Source organism: Paramisgurnus dabryanus, chromosome 1 (assembly GCF_030506205.2).
Source record: "Paramisgurnus dabryanus chromosome 1, PD_genome_1.1, whole genome shotgun sequence".
Lineage (NCBI taxonomy): Eukaryota > Metazoa > Chordata > Actinopteri > Cypriniformes > Cobitidae > Paramisgurnus > Paramisgurnus dabryanus.
Window position 1 is genome coordinate 28,302,275 of NC_133337.1, and position 23,580 is coordinate 28,325,854.

Here is a 23,580-nt window from a genome sequence, read left to right on the forward strand (position 1 = left end):
TACCTTCCACTTCTTCAAGAGCGCCAGAAATGGCTAAAGCCAAAAAGAAACTTCATGACGGGAGATGTTGTGTTACTAGTGGATAGCTCTTCCCCACGAAACTCCTGGCTCATGGGAAGGGTAGTTGAAACGTTGCCAGACTCCAATGGAATAGTGCGAAGAGTGAGGATAAAGACCAAGACCAACACTCTGGAAAGGCCTATTAACAAACTGTGCTTGTTGGAAGAGGCGACGTCAGAAGAGTGAAGAAAGAAGAAACCAGTTGATAATTTATGGGAAAAAAGTTTGGCTCTTTGTGTTTAAGTTTATAATTGCTTAGTCCTCTTGCCTAACCAATTAGGGGCCGGGTAATGTAAGAGCCACATAGGAATAATTTCATTTAAAATAATAATTTAGTAAAATTAATAAGAAAATATTTCATTAAAATTCATAAGATATTTTTGCTTTAAAATGCATATTTAGTAATGTTTAAATCTGATAACATTTAGTTATTTTGAGCTTCCAGTCAGATCGCACTACGTCATAACGCATGCGATTGAATGTGTTCAGTTAGTTTGAAGTTAGATATTATGGAAGCAACACAGTTTTTTGACCGTGCGTACCATGTCTACTATGTAACAGCTTTTATTTATGTTTTGGAAGTAAACATTTAAAACGAAGATCGTGGTTTGCTCGTGTTTCAAATACTGGTTAAATTTGACTGACTTCAAAAGGTGGTACAGAAGAATAAGAAGCAAATAGGTGCCATTACATGGGGATTTATCAGTTCTGGCTGTTCAGGAGTCTGATGGACTGCAGAAAGAAACTGTCTCTCAGTCGGCTCGTACAGGACCAGATGCTGCGGAGACGTCTGCATGAGGGCAGCAGATCCGTTTGAAGGGTGGCTGGTGTCGCTCATGATCTTTCTGGCTTTCCTCACACACCGCCTGGTGAAGATGTCCTGGAGGAAGGGAAGGTCGGCTCCTACAATGTGGTGGGCAGTTCACACAACTCTCTGCTGAGCTTTATGGCTGCCTGCAGTGCTGTTCCTGAACCAGGCAGTGATGCAGCCGGTCAAGATGCTCTTCACAGTGCAGGTGATGAATGATCTGTGGATGTCTGACCTCGTCCCAAACTTCCTCAGCCATCTCAGGAAAAAGAAGTGTTGGTGTGCCTTTATCTCACTGCATCTGTGAGCCGACCATGTGAGATGTGGATGCTGAGGAACTTAAAACTTAAAGCTGATGACTCGTTCCACCTTTTTCCCGTCAATGGTAATGGTACGTTCTGTTCTCCATCTCCAAAAATCAGTGACTAGCTCTTTGGTTTTGTCAGTGTTTAGTGAGAGGTGGTTCTCCTAGCATCATTTTGTCAGAGTGTGCACCTCCTCTCTGTTTCATTGTTGTTGGGGATCAGGCCTACAACCGTTGTGTTCTCTGCAAATTTGACAATGACGTTTGATTTGTGTGTGGCTGTACAGTCGTTATACTAAAACTAATGCTATTTAATGATTCATGTTCTGGCTTCAAACAGTGGTTTAAATAAATATAATTTGATGTAACAAATTCCTATAAGAAGATTTGGGGCCTTTAGGGCTTGATAGTAACTAAAGTTTCATGAAGCCCTCACAGTCCAAGAGCCTTGTTTTTAGTTGAAGGGCCTATGAATTTAAAAATCAATAAACATTGGTGGGTTTTCTGTAACACTCTGGATTGTGAAGCCTTATAGCCAAGGGTGCCCCTTCATAGCTGAAATCAGACATCAAAACATGAGCCACAGTGAAGATTAATCAACATTTACTGATACTTTGATTGACAGATCTGTGACTGACATCTAGTGGATAAATAAAGCATTACAATATTAAATGACCTGAGATGCTGCTGTATGAATGTTATATTCTGTAGATATATTGATTGATTGATTTAGAATCTGCAACAGATTTTATTTTTATTTAGGTTTTGCAACACGTAATGTGATTTTAATATATGTTATTGGTCAATGTATTTAATAGTTTTATACAGAGATATATTCAGAGGTGTGAAGTAGAAAAGTATTTTTACTCACTACTCAACTATCTGTACTTTATCAGTTTTACTCTCTGATATAAAAACTTTTACTTCACTATAAAACAAGTTATTTTTACCTTTAATACTTTAGTACAATAAATGTAGTACTCTCTTATATATACACTCAAGTAACAGTAATTAAATATTAAATGAAGTTTAATATGAAAACTATTGGAGTAAAACAAAAAACAGATTTGAAAAAAATACTTGAGTAGAGTAAAATATTTGAGTACTTTACACCTCTGGATATCTCTGTGTTTATATTAAAGTGTATGAGTGTGTTTGAAGTGATCATAAAGTTTCCTGTACATCTGCACACAACAGGATTTGATGCTGAATAGATACTGAAGTGTTTCATTTATTTGATGTAAATTTATCTTCACTCTTGCAGGTGTTTGTCTCCTCTGAACATGGAGGGAGGAGCGTCGTTCATCAGCGCTGACGTTCTGCTGATATATATGGAGAAAATCAAAAATATCTCTTCTGATTTGTCACTCATGTTGTTTGATGATTTCCTCTCTTATTTCTAATAAGGTAACAGAGAGCGTGATTGGTCTTTCTCTCTCTCTCTCTCTCTCTCTCTCTCTCTCTTTACATTGACTTCTCATTATTCTCTATCAGTCTGTGTGTACAGTAGAGGATTATGGAGATCTGTCTCACACTCATTTTACTCTCCTCTGTAGGAATGATCATTACTGCTGGTAAGTACACACTTGCGATACAAAAATGAGATTAGAATATATTAATTATTTTATTAATTTAATATGAAGTGTTTTTGTTTTGTTCCTTATGTTTGTTCCCCTTTGCATCTCTTTCATACTGTATGTGTCAGATCTGAATGTGAGGTTGGTGAATGGTGACAGTCGTTGTTCTGGTAGAGTTGAGGTTCTTAAAGGTCGTCAGTGGGAAACAGTGTGTCATCATAATTGGGATCTGACAGATGCTGCAGTGGTGTGTAGAGAGGTGAACTGTGGAGAGGCTGTACAGGCTCTGGGTTATGCTTACTTTGGAGAAGGATCAGGACCAATCACAATGTCTGATGTGAGCTGTAGTGGATCAGAGTCCTCACTAAAGAACTGTAAAGCACACAATATGAATTTACAGCACTGTTCTCATTCTCGTGATGCTGGTGTGATCTGCTCAGGTGAGCTTCTCTAAATATTTCCTGTTAATTCATGACTAATAACAACATCATTCTATCACAGGATATACAAATGAAAATAGTTTGAGTGGTTGTGATAATTATGTTATAGTTTAGATTTGTGTAAAAACATACAAATACAAAATTTGTACTAATATATTATGTAAATCTGTTTTACATGTTTTATGTATTTAGAAATGTTTCATATTTTATCCATTCTTTTTTATAAACACATCATATTCCCAGACTTGTTATTGGGGCTCAGTGGTGTTAAGGAAGAGTCAATGACCTTTAGCCTATGATATTATCTTAACAAATCTAGTTATAATCTTATATTCTGTTCACTTTGTCCATATAATCAGAAACCATAATCTATGGAAGGTTTGCAAGACTTGTTAATGGACCTCATCTGTGCTCTGGAAGAGTCGAGCTGCTTCGTGGGAACACCTGGATGTCAGTGTGTGATGCTGTGTTTGATGATCACGATGCAGAGGTTGTGTGTAGAGAGCTGAACTGTGGGGTTCCTGTACAGCTGCTGGGTGCAGATACTTTTGGTAAAGGAGAGGAGCAGGTGTGGACACAAGAGATTCAATGTAGAGGAGATGAATCACTCAGTCGATTATGTTCATATTCTTCACGTAAAGTAACCTGCTCTCATGACAATGATGTGGGACTGAGATGTTCTGGTAAATATCAATGCTGAACCTTTATATAAAGAAATCTAATATTAGTTTAAGCAAATCATATTGAAAATATTCAAAAGGCAAAACTTTTAAAGCTCTTGAAAAAAAGTAATGTATTTACATAAAATACTTTGTTCCAGTCGGGCTCTTGTTGGTTTTTCTGTATCAGCAGTTCAGTGATGCTCCTCAACTTTAATACACGAGCTGCAGCTCTACTCTTAAAAATAAAGATGTTCAAGATGTGATTATATTATTAAAACTAAACAACATTCAGATTTGATATCAGTTAACATGAAGGAGCACAGACAGAGGAAAAATAGAAAGTGTAACTTGGTATAGGTTAAGGTACAGATAAACTTCAGCCTAATGATGATATTTCAGTAATTGATCAATTTCTTGTATTTTCTGTATTGAAAATTAAAATACAAAAAGGTCATGTATGTTTTTTAATACATTTACACAATTCTTGATATTTATTTTGATACATTTTATCTGAAGTATTTTGTATTTTAAATCCATTTTTATGTCAATCTCTGGTTATGAGCTGTTCTGTTTTTTTATTAAATTGAGATCTTAGCAGTTTATGGAGTGTTATCTATATCTCTATATTAAATCTCTTCTTCTGTCTGTATTTTTGTTATATTCTGGTTCAGTAACCTCTGAGATCTCTGTGCAGGTTACTTTGACCACAGACTGGTGAACGGTCCTGATATCTGCTCTGGTCGAGTTGAAGTTCGACACCTTAATGAGTCGAGAACAGTTTGTGATGCATGCTGGGATATTAGAGCTGCCAATGTTCTCTGTAGAGAGCTGAATTGTGGGATTGCTGTGTCTGTTGTGGGAGTGGACTGGTTTGGAGAGGGATCTGGTGAAATCTGGGCTGATGTGTTTGATTGTCAGGGGAATGAAACAAAACTCTCAGAATGTTCAATCTCTTCATGGAGTCGAGCTGAATCCTCTCATAAACAAGATGTTGGAGTCATTTGTTCTAGTGAGTGAACTTCACTCTGTCATTAACATGAAGTTACTGTAGTGTGATCGTAATCAATCTGAAAATGTCAAATCCTTTCTCCAGATTCCTCTCTGTCTCTTCATGATGGTCGAGTGAGGTTGTCTGGAGAGAGAGAGTGTGAGGGTGAGGTGGAAGTTTACATTCATCAGGTTTGGAGGAGAGTTCTGCTGGACTCCTGGAGTCTCACTGAATCCTCTGTGGTCTGCAGACAGCTGGGCTGTGGCTCTGTGCTGAACTTAACTAACTCCTCTTCATCCAGTGATGAACACAGTTATGAGTGTGTGATGGGCTTCCAGTGCTCTGGGACTGAAGATCATCTGAGGAACTGCAGCTCTCCACAAACTCTCAACTGCAGCGCAACACAACAGCTGTCAATCACCTGCCTTGGTCAGACTTATAATATCTTAATGTATTTGTAAATGTATTGGTTCAAATGCAGTAACTGTTTCTCTTTCTGTATCTGATCTCAGGTCAGCGGTCCATCAGGTTGGTGGGTTCTGGTGGAGATTGTGCAGGAAGGCTGGAGGTTTTTCACAAAGGCTCATGGGGTACAGTGTGTGATGACTTCTGGGATATTAAAGATGCTCATGTGGTGTGCAGACAGCTGCAGTGTGGAGTGGCTCTCAGTAATCAGCCAGTACCAGCCTGGTTTGGTCCTGGTTCTGGACCCATATGGCTGGATGATGTGAACTGTGAGGGGAATGAGACGTCACTGTGGAGCTGCTCTTCACCGGTCTGGGGAGATCATGACTGTAAACATAAGGAGGATGTAGGAGTCGTGTGCTCAGGTAAAAAGTGACCCCACATTGATGTGGATGGCAGCTGTTAAAAAAACATTTGAATGAGTAAATCTGTTTTGGGGACATTACCACAAATTTTTGATTTATGCTGAACTACTGTATATCCACTATAAAATAATGTGTATTGTGAGAGCTGTGGTTGATACAACTTTGTCTTTTCAATCTAGAGTTTAAAGAGCTCAGGTTAACTGAAGGCTGTGAAGGGAATGTGGAGGTTTTCTACAATGGATCCTGGGGTAATGTTTGCTGGAATCAGATGGAAAGTGACACAGCGAGTCTGATCTGTCAAGAGCTGAACTGTGGAAGATCTGGCAGTTTGTCTTATTCAACATCAAGAGTGCCATCAGCTCATAACTGGTTGGATAATGTTGAATGTCGACCACACGACTCAAATCTGTGGCAGTGCCCAACTTCACTCTGGGGACAGAATTACTGTAGTCAAAATGAGGTGGCTCATATCATCTGCTCTGGTAAGATAAAATTTAAACATGTGTCTTTTTTCAAGTTTCTGTTCATTTTCCTGTGTAATATATTAAATAAATTAAGTCTAATAATATGTGGTTTCCCAGAAAAAGCTCAAGTCTAGTCCAAGACTAAAATGCTAGTTTGAGTTGTCCTGAAATCAGCTTGTACTGACACATCTTAAAATGCATCAGTGCCATTGTTTTGTCTCAAGATGCACAACAGTAATGTTTTTTGTAAGGTATGTTTGTAAAAAGTAGTTAAATGTCCTAAAATAACCAAGGCCTAGTCCTGGATTAATCTAAACCTTTTCTGGGAAACTGCCCCTAAAAGTTTGTAAGGTAAAATTATGAGAGATTTAATGAATTTATTTTCTGTTCATTGGTGAATAAAATGTTGTCTTATGATCTCAGAAAAGATAAATGAGTCACATCGAAGTCGTCTGTCATGTTCTACCTCAGCATCTCCTCACCAGAAACAATGTTCAAGTAGGTTTATACTGTATGATAACAAGCAGGTTTTAATTATTATTACTTCATTCATTATGAATGATAAATATTTCTTTGTATTGCACATTGAAATCTCACTTTGAGTCTCATTGTGTTGATGTAAATGTTGTTTGATGTGTGTGATGTAGATCATCTTCCTCTCAGACTGAGTGGAGGGAAGGGTTTGTGTTCGGGGAGACTGGAGGTTTATCATAACTCTGTGTGGGGTTCAGTCTGTGATGATCTGTGGGACATCAGAGATGCTCAGGTGGTCTGCAGGCAGCTGGGTTGTGGAGAAGCATTGAGTGCTGATGGGAATGAAGCGTTTGGTGCTGGTGAAGGTGTTGTGTGGATGAAGAAAGTCGAGTGCAGAGGGACTGAGATTCACCTGTGGGACTGTCCTCATGTCCTGAAAAAACACACTGACTGCTCACACAAAGAACAAGTTAGACTCATCTGTGCAGGTGAGAGGAAAACACTGAGAGATCAATTCATTATCATTTCAGCAGTTTCTTTAATATCTGTGTTTTTTTATTTTACAGACTCGTCAGTGTCTACAACTCCTGCCACAACAACAACATCAGCTTCTCCTTCAGTTTCTCAGACAAACAGGAGATCAGTGACTCCTCCACAAACTCCTCCTCTCTTCAATCCTCCAGTGGTTGTGATTGTACTGGGAGTTTTGCTCTTACTGCTCTTAGTGCCGCTGCTGATACTGATTCAACACAACAGAGAGATGAGGAGAGGTACAGAGATCCACACATCACATACAAGTACACATCTGACATATTGAACTACATCAACATCAATCTTACTACAGTCTTGTTCAGTGTATCATCAGTCATGTGTTGTGTTTGTGTGTCTACACTCACAGCTCTCTCTAAGAGGAGACACAGGACTCAGACTGAGGCAGTTTATGAAGAGATTGATCACAGACACACAAACACACACAAACACTTCACTCAGAGAGGTGAGACTTCTGTCTTATTCAATCAAATCAGATGTAGAAATATTAAAGTCAGTCTGATGTTTGTGAGTTGAGCTGATGTTCGTCTATTATTAGTCCTGTTAAACCTCCGGCTTCAAACCACACAATTCCTCCTCAGAGCTGCAGGTGTGTGTGTGTGTGTGTGTGTGTGTGTGTGTGTGTGTTTATTTTTGGAGGTTAATGGGGAGGGGGGTTCATATGCTTGTAAGTTTATATGCAGGTGTGTGTGCGCTTCTTCCTGTCTGTTTGTCTTGAATCCGGTGAGAGATGAGTTCATGTCAGGATACAGGTGTGTGTTTGCAGAATGAAGTTAACTTATATTTTTAATGTCTAAATAATGTTTTAATATAAATCTAGATAAAATAGGTTGATGTGATATTCTTGTGTTCTGTGATGTAAATGTAGGTTGAGGTTGTTTGTAATGATCAACATGTTTCTGACTCTTCTGCTTCACTTTAACAGGGAGTCTCATCTCTGAAGAACAGCATTCTGGATATGAAGATGCTGATGAGCTTCTCTCAGGTTAGAGGACTGAATTTGAATATTTAAGTTTTGACTCAAATTAAGACAAATTATTTGATAATCCTTTACAAACTTAGCAAATATACACATTACAATTCACAATACTAAAGTTTCTGAGTCTCTTATCTTTATAGCAAAAGACTACAAGATTGAATATTATGATGATGTCTCCAATGGCAGTGACCTGAAAGGTTTGTGACTTTATTGACTGATCAGACTTCATGGTCTCATAATGTACAAACAGATATTTTGTATTTTGTTTTCAAACATGTTTTGTGTTGATGTAGAAGAGATGGTGAAAAAACTCCCAGTAGAATACTATGATGATGTCATCACTGATGGACTTAAAGCAGACAGTGAGACAGGTGCACTTCTGTTATTCTGTATTAAGATGAAATATAAGATCTGTACATGATGAGAAAATATACTTTATATCTCTATGGGTGTGATGACGTGTGTCTCATGTTATATTTGTAGAAGACACACTTGAGAAGTATGATGATGTCATCACCACAGGACAAATCTCTGATCTTCAAAAAGGTGATTTTACTTCATTTCTAAGCTGTTTTTGTAACGTAACATGTATTTAAAGTGACGCTTAGTACAGATATAATGTAGGTTTACTGACTCTTTGTCATTCTGATGGGATTTGTTGTTTATCTCTTATGTATGTGAACACAACAGAGAATTATGATGATGTCATCATCAATGGACAGAACTTTCAAGGTGTAATAGGTGAGTTACACAGAAGTGCACATTTATCAAGCAGTACATCTAAGTTTCTTATGTATGTCTATTATAGCATTAATCCAGTCATTGTGACTTTATCAGCTGTTATCAGTTAGTGTCAGAAAGAGAAATGTGTCTATGACATGAGACATGATGTATTACAAATCACAATATGAGTTGTTTGTCATGTGACTTCATCAGAGGGATTTCAGGAGGAGTATGATGATGTGAAGAATGACAGTGAAGATGTAACAAACCTGTTAGGTAGGTTATTAACCTCAAGATCTAATTTAAAGATGTATATTATAATATATTTTATATTTTTATATTATCTTTTTAAATAGTTATTCTCCTTACTCAATTTTCACTTTGTTTAAAATCTTCATACAATTAATAAAAGAATATGTGCTTTTATTTTACACAACAGATTATGATGATGTGGGGGAGGAGCCAAACAAAGTGGGAGGGGCTGTGTGACTTAATAACCACACCCACTGTCTCATGTCATAAAATCATATTACACCTTAAAATCATAAAAGAGATCAAATTTTGCTACTAAAGCTACAGTGCCTGATGTTTTATTGATATCTCAAATAGTTTTTTATTGAATTTCAAATGCTTTGCTTTTATAGAGAAGTTACAAATGTACTTTATTTTTATGTCTGGTTGGACAAGAGTATAAATAAAATATCAGAGAGCATCATACTGTACACAAATGCGGTTTTATTTAAACGGTCGTCTAAACAGCACAGTTTCTTGTGTGAAGGTGAATTTCAACATCACAATGTTTTAAACAATTTAAAGCTGAGGGTTTTGAGTCTTACTGCTATTGAATGATTTGTGTTGAGTTTGGATCTTCTGCAGTAACAGATTCATCTGTAGATTGAGCTCGAGTTCACTCTTTTTGGAGTTTTGTCTTGAATTCCTGCAGGTAAAATAAATCAAACATCAGTGATTTGTGTCTGACATAAAAGATTCATCATAAAATTAAAGGATTGAGGCAACTACAGAAAACAAATAACACAACTTCATCTTAATAACATTTGTATTTCTGTGCAGTTGTGTGATGAATCTGTCTGTGTGTTGTTATAATGTAATATCTTTGTTATATCACACATCTACTGGATGTTATCATGGTCAGTTTCTTCTCTCCTCACCTCTCTTTATCCTCTCAGCTCCTCCTTTATCTTCTCATTATCTTCTGTGTGTTCATTCAATAAAGCTACACAACAATAAAACACAAAACACAATTTTAAAATAATACAAATGAAAAACAGATGATAATAAACAGTCATAATTTTGTGAGGTTTATCTTTCAGATTGTGTTGTGATTTCTGCTTCATGACATGAATGAGTTTGGTCAGCAGAGATGTCAGGTGTTGTGTTTGAGTTTCTTCTCTTCATCCACTGCTCTCTCTCTTTCCATCTCTTCTTCTTTATCTCAATTCAATTCAATTCAATTCAATTTTATTTATATAGCGCTTTTCACAATTGTTAATTGTTAATTGTTGCAATCAAAGCAGCTTTACATGAGTAGATGTAGAGGAGAACACTGAAAATCAATACATAGTATAAGAAGTAGAATAAAGCGGCTATGGATAAACCGTGTAAGCGAGCGTATTAATAATGTCACGTATACAGTAAAGTGCTAAGTTAAGCCAAAGTTGGCTGACTCTCCCTGGGACTAAAAAAACCCCCTTAGGAGAAAACCCGGTGGGAAAAACTCCTAGAAGGACAAAAAAAACCCTAGGGAGAGATTATATATATATATATATATATATATGTATATATAGACACGGTAGGGATAGGAAGTGGGTAAGCGGATTAAACTGGTTCAGCCGGTGGTCGTTGGTCGCGCATCGGCTGGGCATCATGTTGAAGGACAGATCAGTGGTGCGATGACCTTCACAGCAACAGGAACTGGGTCTGTTTGTCTCATTGTCCTCAGGGTCAAGGACGAGACAGGGAGACAAAAACAGAATTCTATTAGCGTAGGGGCCGTTCGCATGTAATGCAAGTGTCATACATTATAGTGGTTTAATTCAGCTCGGTTCCAGACAGGCTAACTATTGCGGCAAGAGTAAATTACCCATATGAGGTATGTGAGTGCTTTGTTCTAGACAAAATAACTACTGCGGGAAAAGTACATTTACTGGACATTCTATGTGAATGCTTTGTTAAAGAAGAATGTCTTAAGTTTAGATTTAAATTGCTCGACTGTGTCTGATGCTCGAACATTTTTTGGTAAGTCATTCCAGAGCTTAGGGGCCAAGTAGGAAAAGGATCTACCACCTTTAGACACTTTTGATATTCTAGGGATAATTAAGTAACCAGAATTTTGTGATCGCAGTTTACGTGGTGGATTGTATTCTGATAGTAATTCTTTAATATACGAGGGCGCTCGGCCATTTAATGCTTTGTAGGTGATTAGTAATATTTGACATTTTATGCGATATTTTACTGGTAGCCAGTGTAAAGATGCCAGAATTGGACTAATGTGGTCATACTTTTTAGATCGAGTAAGCACTCTTGCGTCGACGTTTTGAACCAGCTGTAGCTTGTTTACCTGATTTACATTGCATCCCCCGAGTAACGAGTTACAATAGTCTATTCTAGAGGTCATAAAAGCATGAATAAGCTTTTCTGCATCTGATGCAGACAGGATATGGCGTATTTTTGAGATATTTCTAAGATGGAAGAATGCTGTGCGGCAGACGTTGGAGATATGACTATCGAAAGATAGATTGCTGTCAAACATTACGCCTAAATTCTTAACCGTGGAAGATGGCACCACCGTGCAGCCATCTATGGGCAACTTGTAATCTGACATATTATGTTTGGAGCGATTTGGTTCAATAATAAGTATCTCAGTCTTATTGGAGTTTAGCATAAGAAAGTTATGTGCCATCCAGTCCCTAATATCACTAATGCAGTCTGTTAGTTTAGCAAACTGGTGTGTTTCGCTCGGATGTGATGAGATGTAAAGCTGGGTATCATCCGCATAGCAGTGAAAACTTATGTTATGTTTCCTGATAATGTCTCCTAGAGGTAACATATATAGCGAGAATAGGATAGGGCCTATAACTGATTCCTGAGGTACGCCGCATTTAACGGGGGAGTGATAGGACTCTTCCTCATTTACATAAACAAAGTGATATCGATTGGTTAGATACGATCTAAACCAGGCTAGCGCCTGACCACTGATGCCAACATCTAATCGTTTCTTTATCTAAAAGTTTCTTTTCAGTCAGGTAAAGATGTTTCAGATGCTCGGGATTTTTCTCCTCTAATTGAACTGTTGACTGTTACAAATCCGTCTTTTCTTGTAAAGTAGTTTGTCATATTCATGTTTTTTCTCTTCGTCTTGTAAAGCAAATCTCCTGAGGAAATATGAGACGGGTATTAGAGAAGATTTAAGTAGAACTGATTCAAATAAACTCGTTTCGGTTAACAACATTGTACAATGCAGATGTTTCGTTTATCAGCTGTTTATTATATATAAAGTTTAACAAACCAAAAAACTGCAAGGCACTCTTTTAAAAAGTAAAAAAAAAACTTTATTGATATGGATTGGTCATAATAAACCTAATTAAAAACTTTGGACATGGTAAATCCAACGCGTTTCGACGAACAAGCCTTCGGCAGGGAGTAAACACATATCAAAAAACAGGAAGAGATTGTTTTTAATGTGTTTACTCCCTGACGAAGGCTTGGAGCCGAAGTGCTTCACACTAAAGGAGAAAATAAATACAACATACAGAAAACTAATTATAATAAAATGTATAATGCATTGGTCTAAACATTTGAGAGGCCTATCACATATCATATAATTAAACACTGTCTATATTGTATTAATTATTATTGTAACAAATTGTGTTAAATTTAGTATATAAGTTAATTTTTACACTGATTTATAAAGTCAAATAAAATGACAGAGAGTTAGCGGTAATATCATGGCATTTACAGTTCAGTGTTAGTGGAAGTCTTGTTTAGCAACAACTGCTTAGCCTGGCAGTTAGCCTGCCCTAGTATAAGTTACCATAGTACATGAGTTCCAACTTTTTCAAGTTTGCTTAATGGAACCGAATCGACTGACAATAAGTCTGGCTTATTTCGTAATCTTGTTTTAAGGAACAGCCCACTGATATTAATGTTTTAAGTATTTGAAGCACAAAAACAAGCATTCGTCTACCCACCCTCTTTAACTATTATCAGAAACATATTTGAACATTATATGATGAATCCTCATATGCAGCATCACTTTAAACATGTTTACTTTAATCAGACGTTCAGTTTAATTACATTTTTAAAGAATCGTGTAAGATTTACCTCAGTTGAGCTCCCACAACAACAACAGAGCCGTCTGACGAGTGAAGGACCACTAATGATGACGTAAGAATGACTTCAGGCATTAATAATCAAAATTAAACATCGATTTGACTCCTCTCATCTTAAATTCAAAATATATGTCAACAATCAATGACTTCGCTTCAAAAACACAAATTTTCCTATATTCTGTTTTTATAAACAGTTATATTTAAACACACAGTGGTCTTTGAATGTGATGTAAAGTGCATTATAAATAAAATGTATTATTATTTATTATTATTATTTGAAGCGCGCGTGATGTTTGAAGCGCGTTCCTGTGTGAGATCAGAGGAGTGTTGTGTGCTGTTGTTTCAGTCATGACCGCATGGTGGCAGTAGAGGATAAATCAATCTCACACTGATTTATGTTACTTAAAATTTTTATTTTTAACCAGTCGTAGATGTTATAAAAGTAATATCGGTCGCACATGACTTGAGTGTGTTATGGGTCTCTGTCGGATTGGCTGTGATTTGGATAGAAGCACGAGTGCAGTATCAGAGGTCGATGAGAGTTTGACCATGTAGTCAAACAGGTACAATGTTAAAATAATATTATATTGAGGTGATTGTGGTGAGATTTGTCACCTAGTGCATCATGCAATTATTATATTAAAGTGAGCCCCTTTGTTTTCTTCTGGATTTAATAAAATTAAGTTAAAACACAAAGTCTGAGAAAGGTTTTGAGTATTGTAGGTCAATGTTGTGTTCAGTGAGAATAATTTGACCTCAAAATAAAAGTGCAGTGAAATCAGACTTAAATTTTTACAATGGTAACGAAGTCAAAACATAAAGCACAGTTAAGATTCTTCATGTATGACAACATGTACTGATGATTTGATTGACAGATCTGTGACTGACATCTAGTGGATAAATAAAGCATTACAATATTAAATGACCTGAAATGTTGCTGTATGAATGTTATTTTCTGTAGATATATTGATTGATTTACTGATTGATTTAATGTAGACATGTTTTATACTTCTGAAACAGATTTTATTTTTATTTAGTTTTTGCAACAGATAATGTGATTTTAATTTACTTTTATTTTATTGGACGTTTTGTCTTTTTTGTTTAAATAAATTGAGTAGAAATGTCCATTTAATATTATAATTTAAATGTTCAATATATTTCATATATTTATACAGGGATAAATTCAGAGGTGTGAAGAAGTAAAGTATTTTTACTCACTACTCAACTATCTGTACTTTATCAGTTTTACTCTCTTTAACGTTTACCACATTCTGATGTATAATATTGTACTTTTTTTACTACAATACATTTCATAAATACAAGATATTTTTAATCTTTAATACTTAAGTACAATAAATGAAGTACTCTCTTATATAAAAGTAATTAAGTATTAGATATTTAATGTCATTAAGTATTAAATGAAGTTTATTATGAAAACTAGTGTAAGTGAAAAGAAAAACACTCTGATGAAGAACAGATTTAAAAAATATTTGAGGACTTTAAACCTCTGGATATCTCTGTGTTTATATTAAAGTGTATGAGTGTGTGTGAAGTGATCATAAAGTTTCCTGTACATCTGCACACAACAGGATTTGATGCTGAATAGATACTGAAGTGTTTAATTTATTTGATGTAAATTTATCTTCACTCTTGCAGGTGTTTGTCTCCTCTGAACATGGAGGGAGGAGCGTCGTTCATCACCGCTGACGTTCTGCTGATATATATGGAGAAAATCAAAAATATCTCTTCTGATTTGTCTCTCAAGTTGTTTGATGATTTCCTTTCTTATTTCTAATAAGGTAACAGAGAGCGTGATTGGTCTCTCTCTTTCTCTCTCTCTCTCTCTCTCTCTCTCTCTCTCTCTCTCTCTTTCTCTCTTTACACTGACTTCTCATTATTCTCTATCAGTCTGTGTGTACAGTAGAGGATTATGGAGATCTGTCTCACACTCATTTTACTCTCCGCTGTAGTAATGACCATTACTGCTGGTAAGTACACACTTGCGGGACAAAAAATAGATTATACATATATATATTCCTTTAATATGAAGTGGTTGTTGTATTCATGTTTGTTTTCCTTTACATCTGTTTCATACTGTATGTTTCAGATTTAAGCGTGAGGTTGGTCAATGGTGGCAGTCCTTGTGCTGGTAGAGTTGAGGTTCTTCATGATGGTCAGTGGGGAACAGTGTGTGATGATGAGTGGGATCTGACAGATGCTGCAGTGGTGTGTAGAGAGGTGGGCTGTGGAGAGGCTGTACAGGCTCCGCTTGTTGCTTACTTTGGAGAAGGATCAGGACCAATCTGGATGGATGAGGTGGACTGTACTGGATCAGAGTCTACACTGAAGAACTGTAGATCAGATAAAGAGTTAATTCAGTACTGTTCTCATTCTGATGATGCTGGTGTGATCTGCTCAGGTGAGCTTCTATAAATATTTTCCCTGTTAATTCATGACTAATAACAACTTCATTCTGCACGGGACATACAAATAAAAATAGTTTGAGTGGTTGTGAAAATTATATTCTAGTTTAGAGTTGTGTAAAAAACTGTACAATGAATTTGATATCAAACTAGTACACAATATCAAATAGTTTATGTATGAGTGACACTTTTATGTATTTAGAAATGTTTAATATTTTTTATTCATTCTTTTTTATAAAGCCATAATTTCCCCAGACTTGTTATTGGCGATCAGTAATGTTATAGAAAAGTCAAAGATCTTTGTAAGAATAAGTCTTTATCAGTCTATGATCTTGTCTTAACAAATCCAGTTATGATCTTATGTTCTGTTCACTTTGTCCATATAAAAATGAAAAACTGCATTCTCAAAATATAATTTCAGCGATTTATTTATACCTGTCTGTGTGGACATGGTATAAATAAATAAATTGCTGAAATTATATTTTGAGAGTGCGGTTTTTTATTTTTATCCTGATATCTTCTTTATTACCCGCACCCATAAACTACTTGGGAGTTGAGCGCGTCTGTTCTCAATATACTTTTATCCATATAATCAGAAACCATAAACTATGGAAGGTTTGCAAGACTTGTTGATGGACCTCATCTGTGCTCTGGAAGAGTCGAGCTACTTCGTGGGAACACCTGGATGTCAGTGTGTGATGCTGTGTTTGATGATCAGGATGCAGAGGTTGTGTGTAGAGAGCTGAACTGTGGGGTTCCTGTACAGCTGCTGGGTGCAGATACTTTTGGTAAAGGAGAGGAGCAGGTGTGGACACAAGAGATTCAATGTAGAGGAGATGAATCACACAGTCGATCATGTTCATATACTTCACATAAAGTAACCTGCTGCTCTCATAGCAATGATCTGGGACTGATTTGCTCTGGTTGAGTATAAATATTTGATATCCTATTTTGATCTTTTATATACAAATGATGAAACTGGAATATTTCTTTTTACTCTATATATTGAATTATATGTCTCTGTCCAGGTTACTCTGACCTCAGACTGATGAACGGCTCTGATATCTGCTCTGGTCGAGTTGAGCGTCAGTATTTCAGTAAATGGGGCTCAGTGTGTGATGAGTGCATGAATATGAGAGCTGCCAATGTCCTCTGTAGAGAGCTGAATTGTGGGATTGCTGTGTCTGTTGTGGGAGTGGACTGGTTCGGAGAGGGATCTGGTGAAATCTGGGCTGATGTGTTTGATTGTCAGGGGAATGAAACAAAACTCTCAGAATGTTCAATCTCTTCATGGAGTCGAGCTGAATCCTCTCATAAACAAGATGTTGGAGTCATTTGTTCTAGTGAGTGAACTTCACTCTGTCATTAACATGAAGTTACTGTAGTGTGATCGTAATCAATCTGAAAATGTCAAAACCTTTCTCCAGATTCCTCTCTGTCTCTTCATGATGGTCAAGTGAGGTTGTCTGGAGAGAGAGAGTGTGAGGGTGAGGTGGAAGTTTACATTCATCAGGTTTGGAGGAGAGTTCTGCTGGACTCCTGGAGTCTCACTGAATCCTCTGTGGTCTGCAGACAGCTGGGCTGTGGCTCTGTGCTGAACTTCACTAACTCCTCTTCATCCAGTGATGAACACAGTTATGAGTGTGTGATGGGCTTCCAGTGCTCTGGGACTGAAGATCATCTGAGGAACTGCAGCTCTCCACAAACTCTCAACTGTAGCTCCAGACAACTGCTGTCAATCACCTGCCTTGGTGAGAATTATAATATCTGTTAAGATGATTCATTAAAATGTTTTATAAAATTTTTTGCTAACTCTGTATCTGATCTCAGGTCAGAGGTCTATCAGGTTGGTGGGTTCTGGTGGAGATTGTGCAGGAAGGCTGGAGGTTTTTCACAAAGGCTCATGGGGTACAGTGTGTGATGACTCCTGGGATATTAAAGATGCTCATGTGGTGTGCAGACAGCTGCAGTGTGGAGTGGCTCTCAGTAATCAGCCAGTACCAGCCTGGTTTGGTCCTGGTTCTGGACCCATATGGCTGGATGATGTGAACTGTGAGGGGAATGAGACGTCACTGTGGAGCTGCTCTTCACGGGTCTGGGGAGATCATAATTGTAACCACAAGGAGGATGTAGGAGTCGTGTGCTCAGGTAAACTGTGCACTGAATGTGGATGGCTGCTGTATGACAATATTTAAAATTATCTGTTTTTTTTGGACATTTCCATAACACAGAAATTTGATTTATGGTGAATTATCTACTATGAAAGATTAAGAACAATTTACTTTTATACTTATATGTATATTTTGAAAGCTGCAGGTAGCCTCTTATGGAACGGCTGAAAATCCACAAGGGGGCGCATTTGTTCCTCAGACGTTGCACAATAAACATGACATCCGAATATATTCATTATAAATCGTGAATGAAAAGTGAGATTCGAACGAATGTCTGTTAGTGAACTTATTGTATACACTATTTATATCGTAACTCGGTCAGAAACGTCAAGATTGTGAGATGAACAAATCGTTTTGGATTAAAAGGCTTGGATATTCCATTTCCTTGGACTTTTGGGGATTTATGAACAATTTGTTTTGGACAATTTTACCGAAGCAGATAAAGGAAAGATTTTGAAGGTAAGTAAATATCCTAAATCGGCGCCGCCCGGTTCAGGTAACTAACAACTAGATTACAGTTTTATGACTGCTAAAAATCATATTATGCTTTCTGTGTGCGCTTATTGGAATCCCGAAAGTCTAAGCTTTACAACGATGTGCCGCATGACCGTATATTTTGAAAATTTTATGCTTCAAAGTTACAATGACGTAATGCAGCCTCACGTGCAAGGGAGGGGGTGTGCCGTGTACGGCACAGTGTTCCTTATCAGGTTAATTCAACTTTGTCTTTTCAATCTAGAGTTTAAAGAGCTCAGGTTAACTGAAGGCTGTGAAGGGAATGTGGAGGTTTTCTATAATGGATCCTGGGGTAATGTTTGCTGGAACCAAATGGAAAGTGACACCGCGAGTCTGATCTGTCAAGAGCTGAACTGTGGAAGATCTGGCAGTCTGTCTGATTCAACATCAAGAGTGCCATCAGCTCATAACTGGTTGGATAATGTTGAATGTCGACCACATGACTCAAATCTGTGGCTGTGCCCGACTTCACCCTTGGGAAAGAATAACTGTGGTCAGAATGAGGTGACTTATATCACCTGCTCTGGTGAGAAAATTAAACTAAATAAATGAATTGTAATGTTCTATTACTTTAGAATAAGGTGTTTTTATCTACATAAAACATGGTTCCCATTTCATGTATGTCGCTATGTTGCGACGCCATTTTTTTACAGTAGCCCTAAATGGACAGACTGTTCTTTAGAGCGTGTTTTGTCACTACGTTGTCTCAGACGATGACATGTTTGTCCTGTGTGAGGCGAATGATTTGTTATCATGTTGTAATTTTAGAGAAGGTGATCCATGAAGTTCCTCGGACTAATCTAACATGTTCTACCTCACCATCTCCTTACCAGAGAAAGTGTTCAAGTATAAATACAATTCTTAAAAAATATGATATATATCTATTCTGTGTGAATTTCACTTTTAAAATCAAATTTGAGTTAGTGTTGTTGTAAATGTTGTTTGATGTGTGTGATGTAGATCATCTTCCTCTCAGACTGAGTGGAGGGAAGGGTTTGTGTTCGGGGAGACTGGAGGTTTATCATAACTCTGTGTGGGGTTCAGTCTGTGATGATCTGTGGGACATCAGAGATGCTCAGGTGGTCTGCAGGCAGCTGGGTTGTGGAGCAGCATTGAGTGCTGATGGGAATGAAGCGTTTGGTGCTGGTGAAGGTGTTGTGTGGATGAACAGAGTTGAGTGCAGAGGGACTGAGATTCACCTGTGGGACTGTCCTCATGTCCTGAAAAAACACACTGACTGTTCACACAAAGAACAAGTTAGACTCATCTGTGCAGGTGAGAGGAAAACACAGAGAGATCAATTCATTGTAAGGTCAACAGTTTTTTATTGTGTGTGTCTGTTTTTCCAGTAACGGATTTGTCTGTGACCACAACTCCTGCCACAACAACATCAGCTTCCCCTTCAGTTTTTCACACAAAGAGAAGAGCAGTGCGGTGGACATCAGTGACTCCACCACAAACTCCTCCTCTGTTCATTCCTCCAGTGGTTGTGATTGTATTGGGAGTTTTGCTCTTACTGCTCTTAGTTTTGCTCTTGTTGCTGTTACTGTCGCTGCTCATACTGATCAAGAACAACCGAGTAATGAAGAGAGATACAGAGATCCACACTTCATATACAGGTATAGATCTGGGATACTGAAGTCTGATATCAACATCAATCTTACTAGTCTTGTTCAGTGTATCATCAGTCAACTTACATTAGCTTTGTGTGTCACAGATCTGTTTAAGAGAAGACACTGGGCTCAGACTGAAGCAGTTTATGAAGAGATTGATCACAGACACACAAATAGAGAAAATCACTTCACTCAGCGAGGTGAGTCCTCATGTTTGAATGTATTCAAGATTTGATGGTTTCGAAATTCAGATCCAAATTCTGTCTCATTAAATGAAATTAATGTATAAATATTAAAGTCAGTGTGATGTTTGTGAGTTGTTTGTGTATTTTGATGAATCTGTAGATTAGAGTCTATCAGACAGCTGATGTTCGTCTATTATTAGTCCTGTTATACCTCCTGCTTCAAACCAGAGCAGCAGGTGTGTGTCTGTGTGTGTGTGTGTGTGTGTGTGTGTGTGTGTGTGTGTGTGTGTGTGTGTGTGTGTGTGTGTGTGTGTGTGTGTGTGTGTGTGTGTGTGTGTGTGTGTGTGTGTGTGTGTGTGTGTGTGTGTGTGTGTGTGTGTGTGTGTGTGATTATTTTTGGAGGTTAATGGGGAGGGGGGTTCATATGCTTGTAAGTTTATATGCAGGTGTGTGTGCGCTTCTTCCTGTCTGTTTGTCTTGAATCCGGTGAGAGATGAGTTCATGTCAGGATACAGGTGTGTGTTTGCAGGATGAAGTTAACTGATATTTTTAATGTCTAAATAATGTTTTAATATAAATCTAGATAAAATAGGTTGATGGGATATTCTTGTGCTCTGTGATGTAAATGTAGGTTGAGGTTGTTTGTAATGATCAACATGTTTCTGACTCTTCTGCTTCACTTTAACAGGGAGTCTCATCTCTGAAGAACAGCATTCTGGATATGAAGTTGCTGATGAGCTTCTTTCAGGTTAGAGGACTGAACACTTATGCTTCAGAGGTTTTATATTTTTTAAGATACCCTCAGACAATAATAGATAATAAGTGTTTATGTTAACATATGACTGCTTGCCAAAGTTTCATATCATCAGTACGTGAGGTAGTGCTGGTCCGCTTTGTCTGTGCCAATTGACTGATCACATGATTTTATTAGCACTTGATTTTGGTCTCATACAAAAGCACATTTAGTATTTTGATTTCAAACATGTTTTGTGTTGATGTAGTAGAGATGGTGAAAAAAGTCCAAGCAGAATACTATGATGATGTCATCACTGATGGACTAAAAGCAGACAGTGAGACAGGTGCACTTCTGTTATTCTGTATTAAGATGAAATATAAGATCTGTACATGAAGAGAAAATATACTTTATATCTCTGGGTGGGATGACGTGTGTCTCATGTTATATTTGTAGAAGACACACTTGAGCAGTATGATGATGTCATCACCACAGGACAAAACTCTGATCTTCAAAAAGGTGATTTTACTTCATTTCTAGGCTGTTTTTGTAACGTAACATCTATTTAAAGTGACGCTCAGTGCAGATATATTGTAGGTTAACTGACTCTTTGTCATTCTGATGGGATTTGTTATGTGTTATGTTTTTGTGGACAAACCAGACAATTATGATGTCATCATGAATAGGCAGAACTTTCAAGGAGTTATAGGTGAGTTACACAGCAATTCACAATTATCAGCCCATACACTTACATTTCATATGTATGACTATTAAACATAATTCATAAAAACTTTAAAAGGTGTAACCACAATGATTCTCAGAAACTCAAGAAGGAAAATGCATCTATTTACATATGAAGAGCTCTTTTCCAAAACGCTATAAATCCATTTCAAAAGTTTTCAGAAAAAGTACATTTTTTACCTAGACCCACACATTTTGTGAATATTCAATTTATGCTGTTATAATGGATATTTTGCTCAATCTAAACAACAATATTGTTGATTATAAATTCAAAGTTAATTTTATTTTTTTTCAAAACGCTATAAATCCATATATTTTTCCCATAAATGTATGTTTTTTCTTTAAAAAACAAAACAAAACAAATAACAGAATATGCAACATGTACTCAGGGACTCTTTATACTATAAATGAATAAGTAAATTATTCAGATTGTGATATATTTGAAGCCAGTATGAAATAAACAGAATTACACATAACTAACTTGCTATTACTCCCTCCACCATTTCAGTTTTCTCCTTAGCAGGACGTTAGGAACCTCTTTTGCTTGATATATTTCACCTCTCTCTCTCTCTCTCTCTCTCTCACGCCCTCTCTCACTCTCTCTCTCCCTCTCTCTCTCTCTCTCTCTCACTCTCTCTCTCTCACTCTCTCTCACTCTCTCTCTCTCACTCTCTCTCTCTCTCTCTCTCTCTCTCTCTCGCTCACACACACAGTTGTATTAACCTCACACGCACACACAGCGAGCTCCCCTCGATCTGCTCTCAAAGACATACCATGTAACAACGCGCTCATAATGTCCAATCCAAAAAGCAAAACTTTACAGATGTCCCTGCATTGTTCACTACCCACATTTTGTACTTTTGCACGACATTGGTCAATGTATCAAACGCCAGTCTGTCTATCAGCAGGCTATCGAACTATTCAGTACTTTTCATGTTACGTTAGCAGGCTTCTTCACAGGAAAAAAACTTTATTGCAAACGTACAAAACGGTATTAAACGAGCCAGTTCTGAAACGAAAGTTGTACATACCAAACACTTTGATGAAGATCGCCTTGCAATCGGGTACCTTCTCCGGGTGATGTATTAACATGACATTAATCCTCATTTGAGTAATGAATGAACATAAACAAACATCTGTTCAGAGCGCCGCCATTGGATTGCGTCAAACGCTCATCGAGTTTTGATTGGTCGAGAGGATAAATCGCGTTTAGGCTAAAAATAGGCTCGGCGCTTATCGCGTTTTGGAAAAGAACGGCATCTTGTACCTACATTTTAACAAGGAAATGTAATGATTTGACATAAAACATTCATGGAGCAGTGAATAGGTTCAGTACACAGCCAAATGACCTGACAAACTCATTTTTTTTTAAAAATGGCGTTTATCGCGTTTTGGAAAAGAGCTCTTCATATTTTGTTACACACTCAACCCCCCCCCCCCCCATATACACGTGTATGTATATATGGGTATTGCATGTCATGTTGTTTTATCAGAGGGAGTTCAGGAGGTGTATGACAATGTGAAGAATGACGGTGAAGATGTGACAAACGTCTGGGGTAGGCTGTGTTATTAACCTTTATTTCATTAATAGATGTGCATTAATTATTTAAATGGGATTTGATTTTAATATTAATGCAGTTAACAAAGACAAATTTAAAAGTGCTTTTGTTTTACACAACAGTCTACGCCGATGTGGTGGAGGAGTCTGTATGACTCAATGACCACAACCACTGCCTCATGAAATCATTTTACAGCTTCAGGAGCTTCAAGGAGTTTAAGTGATTAAAATTTTGCTACTAAAACTTCGGTGCCTTATGTTTTTTGTTCTTGGAAAAAAAATTTCTACTTAAAATTATTTTGCAAATAAGAATAAATCTTAACAGTCTGTATATTTGGCCTATTATTTTGATGTCATTATTATTAAAGATCATTTTCATCAGATTTTCATTTTTTCAGAAAATGTATAGAATGCTGCTGTAGTTTACGACAAA

The 23,580-nt window shown here is 37.2% G+C and overlaps 1 protein-coding gene across 1 annotated transcript in view; it reads left to right on the plus strand.

The window, feature by feature from the left end:
• The window catches only part of LOC135774798 (antigen WC1.1-like), a 39,403-nt gene extending 16,101 nt beyond the window's left edge, over positions 1–23,302 (plus strand). The window contains exons 4-35 of the mRNA XM_073813012.1: positions 2,878–3,193; positions 3,577–3,872; positions 4,546–4,860; positions 4,945–5,268; positions 5,352–5,669; positions 5,849–6,171; positions 6,619–6,631; positions 6,781–7,095; positions 7,174–7,377; positions 7,506–7,601; positions 8,082–8,141; positions 8,276–8,332; positions 8,429–8,506; positions 8,619–8,681; positions 8,826–8,876; positions 9,072–9,134; positions 15,178–15,195; positions 15,315–15,626; positions 16,227–16,553; positions 16,659–16,973; positions 17,058–17,399; positions 17,461–17,778; positions 18,541–18,843; positions 19,086–19,163; positions 19,278–19,592; positions 19,667–19,936; positions 20,035–20,130; positions 20,804–20,863; positions 21,117–21,194; positions 21,305–21,367; positions 23,083–23,145; positions 23,271–23,302. Of these exons, the coding sequence (XP_073669113.1) occupies positions 2,878–3,193; positions 3,577–3,872; positions 4,546–4,860; positions 4,945–5,268; positions 5,352–5,669; positions 5,849–6,171; positions 6,619–6,631; positions 6,781–7,095; positions 7,174–7,377; positions 7,506–7,601; positions 8,082–8,141; positions 8,276–8,332; positions 8,429–8,506; positions 8,619–8,681; positions 8,826–8,876; positions 9,072–9,134; positions 15,178–15,195; positions 15,315–15,626; positions 16,227–16,553; positions 16,659–16,973; positions 17,058–17,399; positions 17,461–17,778; positions 18,541–18,843; positions 19,086–19,163; positions 19,278–19,592; positions 19,667–19,936; positions 20,035–20,130; positions 20,804–20,863; positions 21,117–21,194; positions 21,305–21,367; positions 23,083–23,145; positions 23,271–23,302 (5,882 nt within the window). The remainder of the gene's footprint in view (positions 1–2,877; positions 3,194–3,576; positions 3,873–4,545; positions 4,861–4,944; positions 5,269–5,351; positions 5,670–5,848; positions 6,172–6,618; positions 6,632–6,780; positions 7,096–7,173; positions 7,378–7,505; positions 7,602–8,081; positions 8,142–8,275; positions 8,333–8,428; positions 8,507–8,618; positions 8,682–8,825; positions 8,877–9,071; positions 9,135–15,177; positions 15,196–15,314; positions 15,627–16,226; positions 16,554–16,658; positions 16,974–17,057; positions 17,400–17,460; positions 17,779–18,540; positions 18,844–19,085; positions 19,164–19,277; positions 19,593–19,666; positions 19,937–20,034; positions 20,131–20,803; positions 20,864–21,116; positions 21,195–21,304; positions 21,368–23,082; positions 23,146–23,270) is intronic.
• The last annotated feature ends 278 nt before the right edge of the window (positions 23,303–23,580 follow it).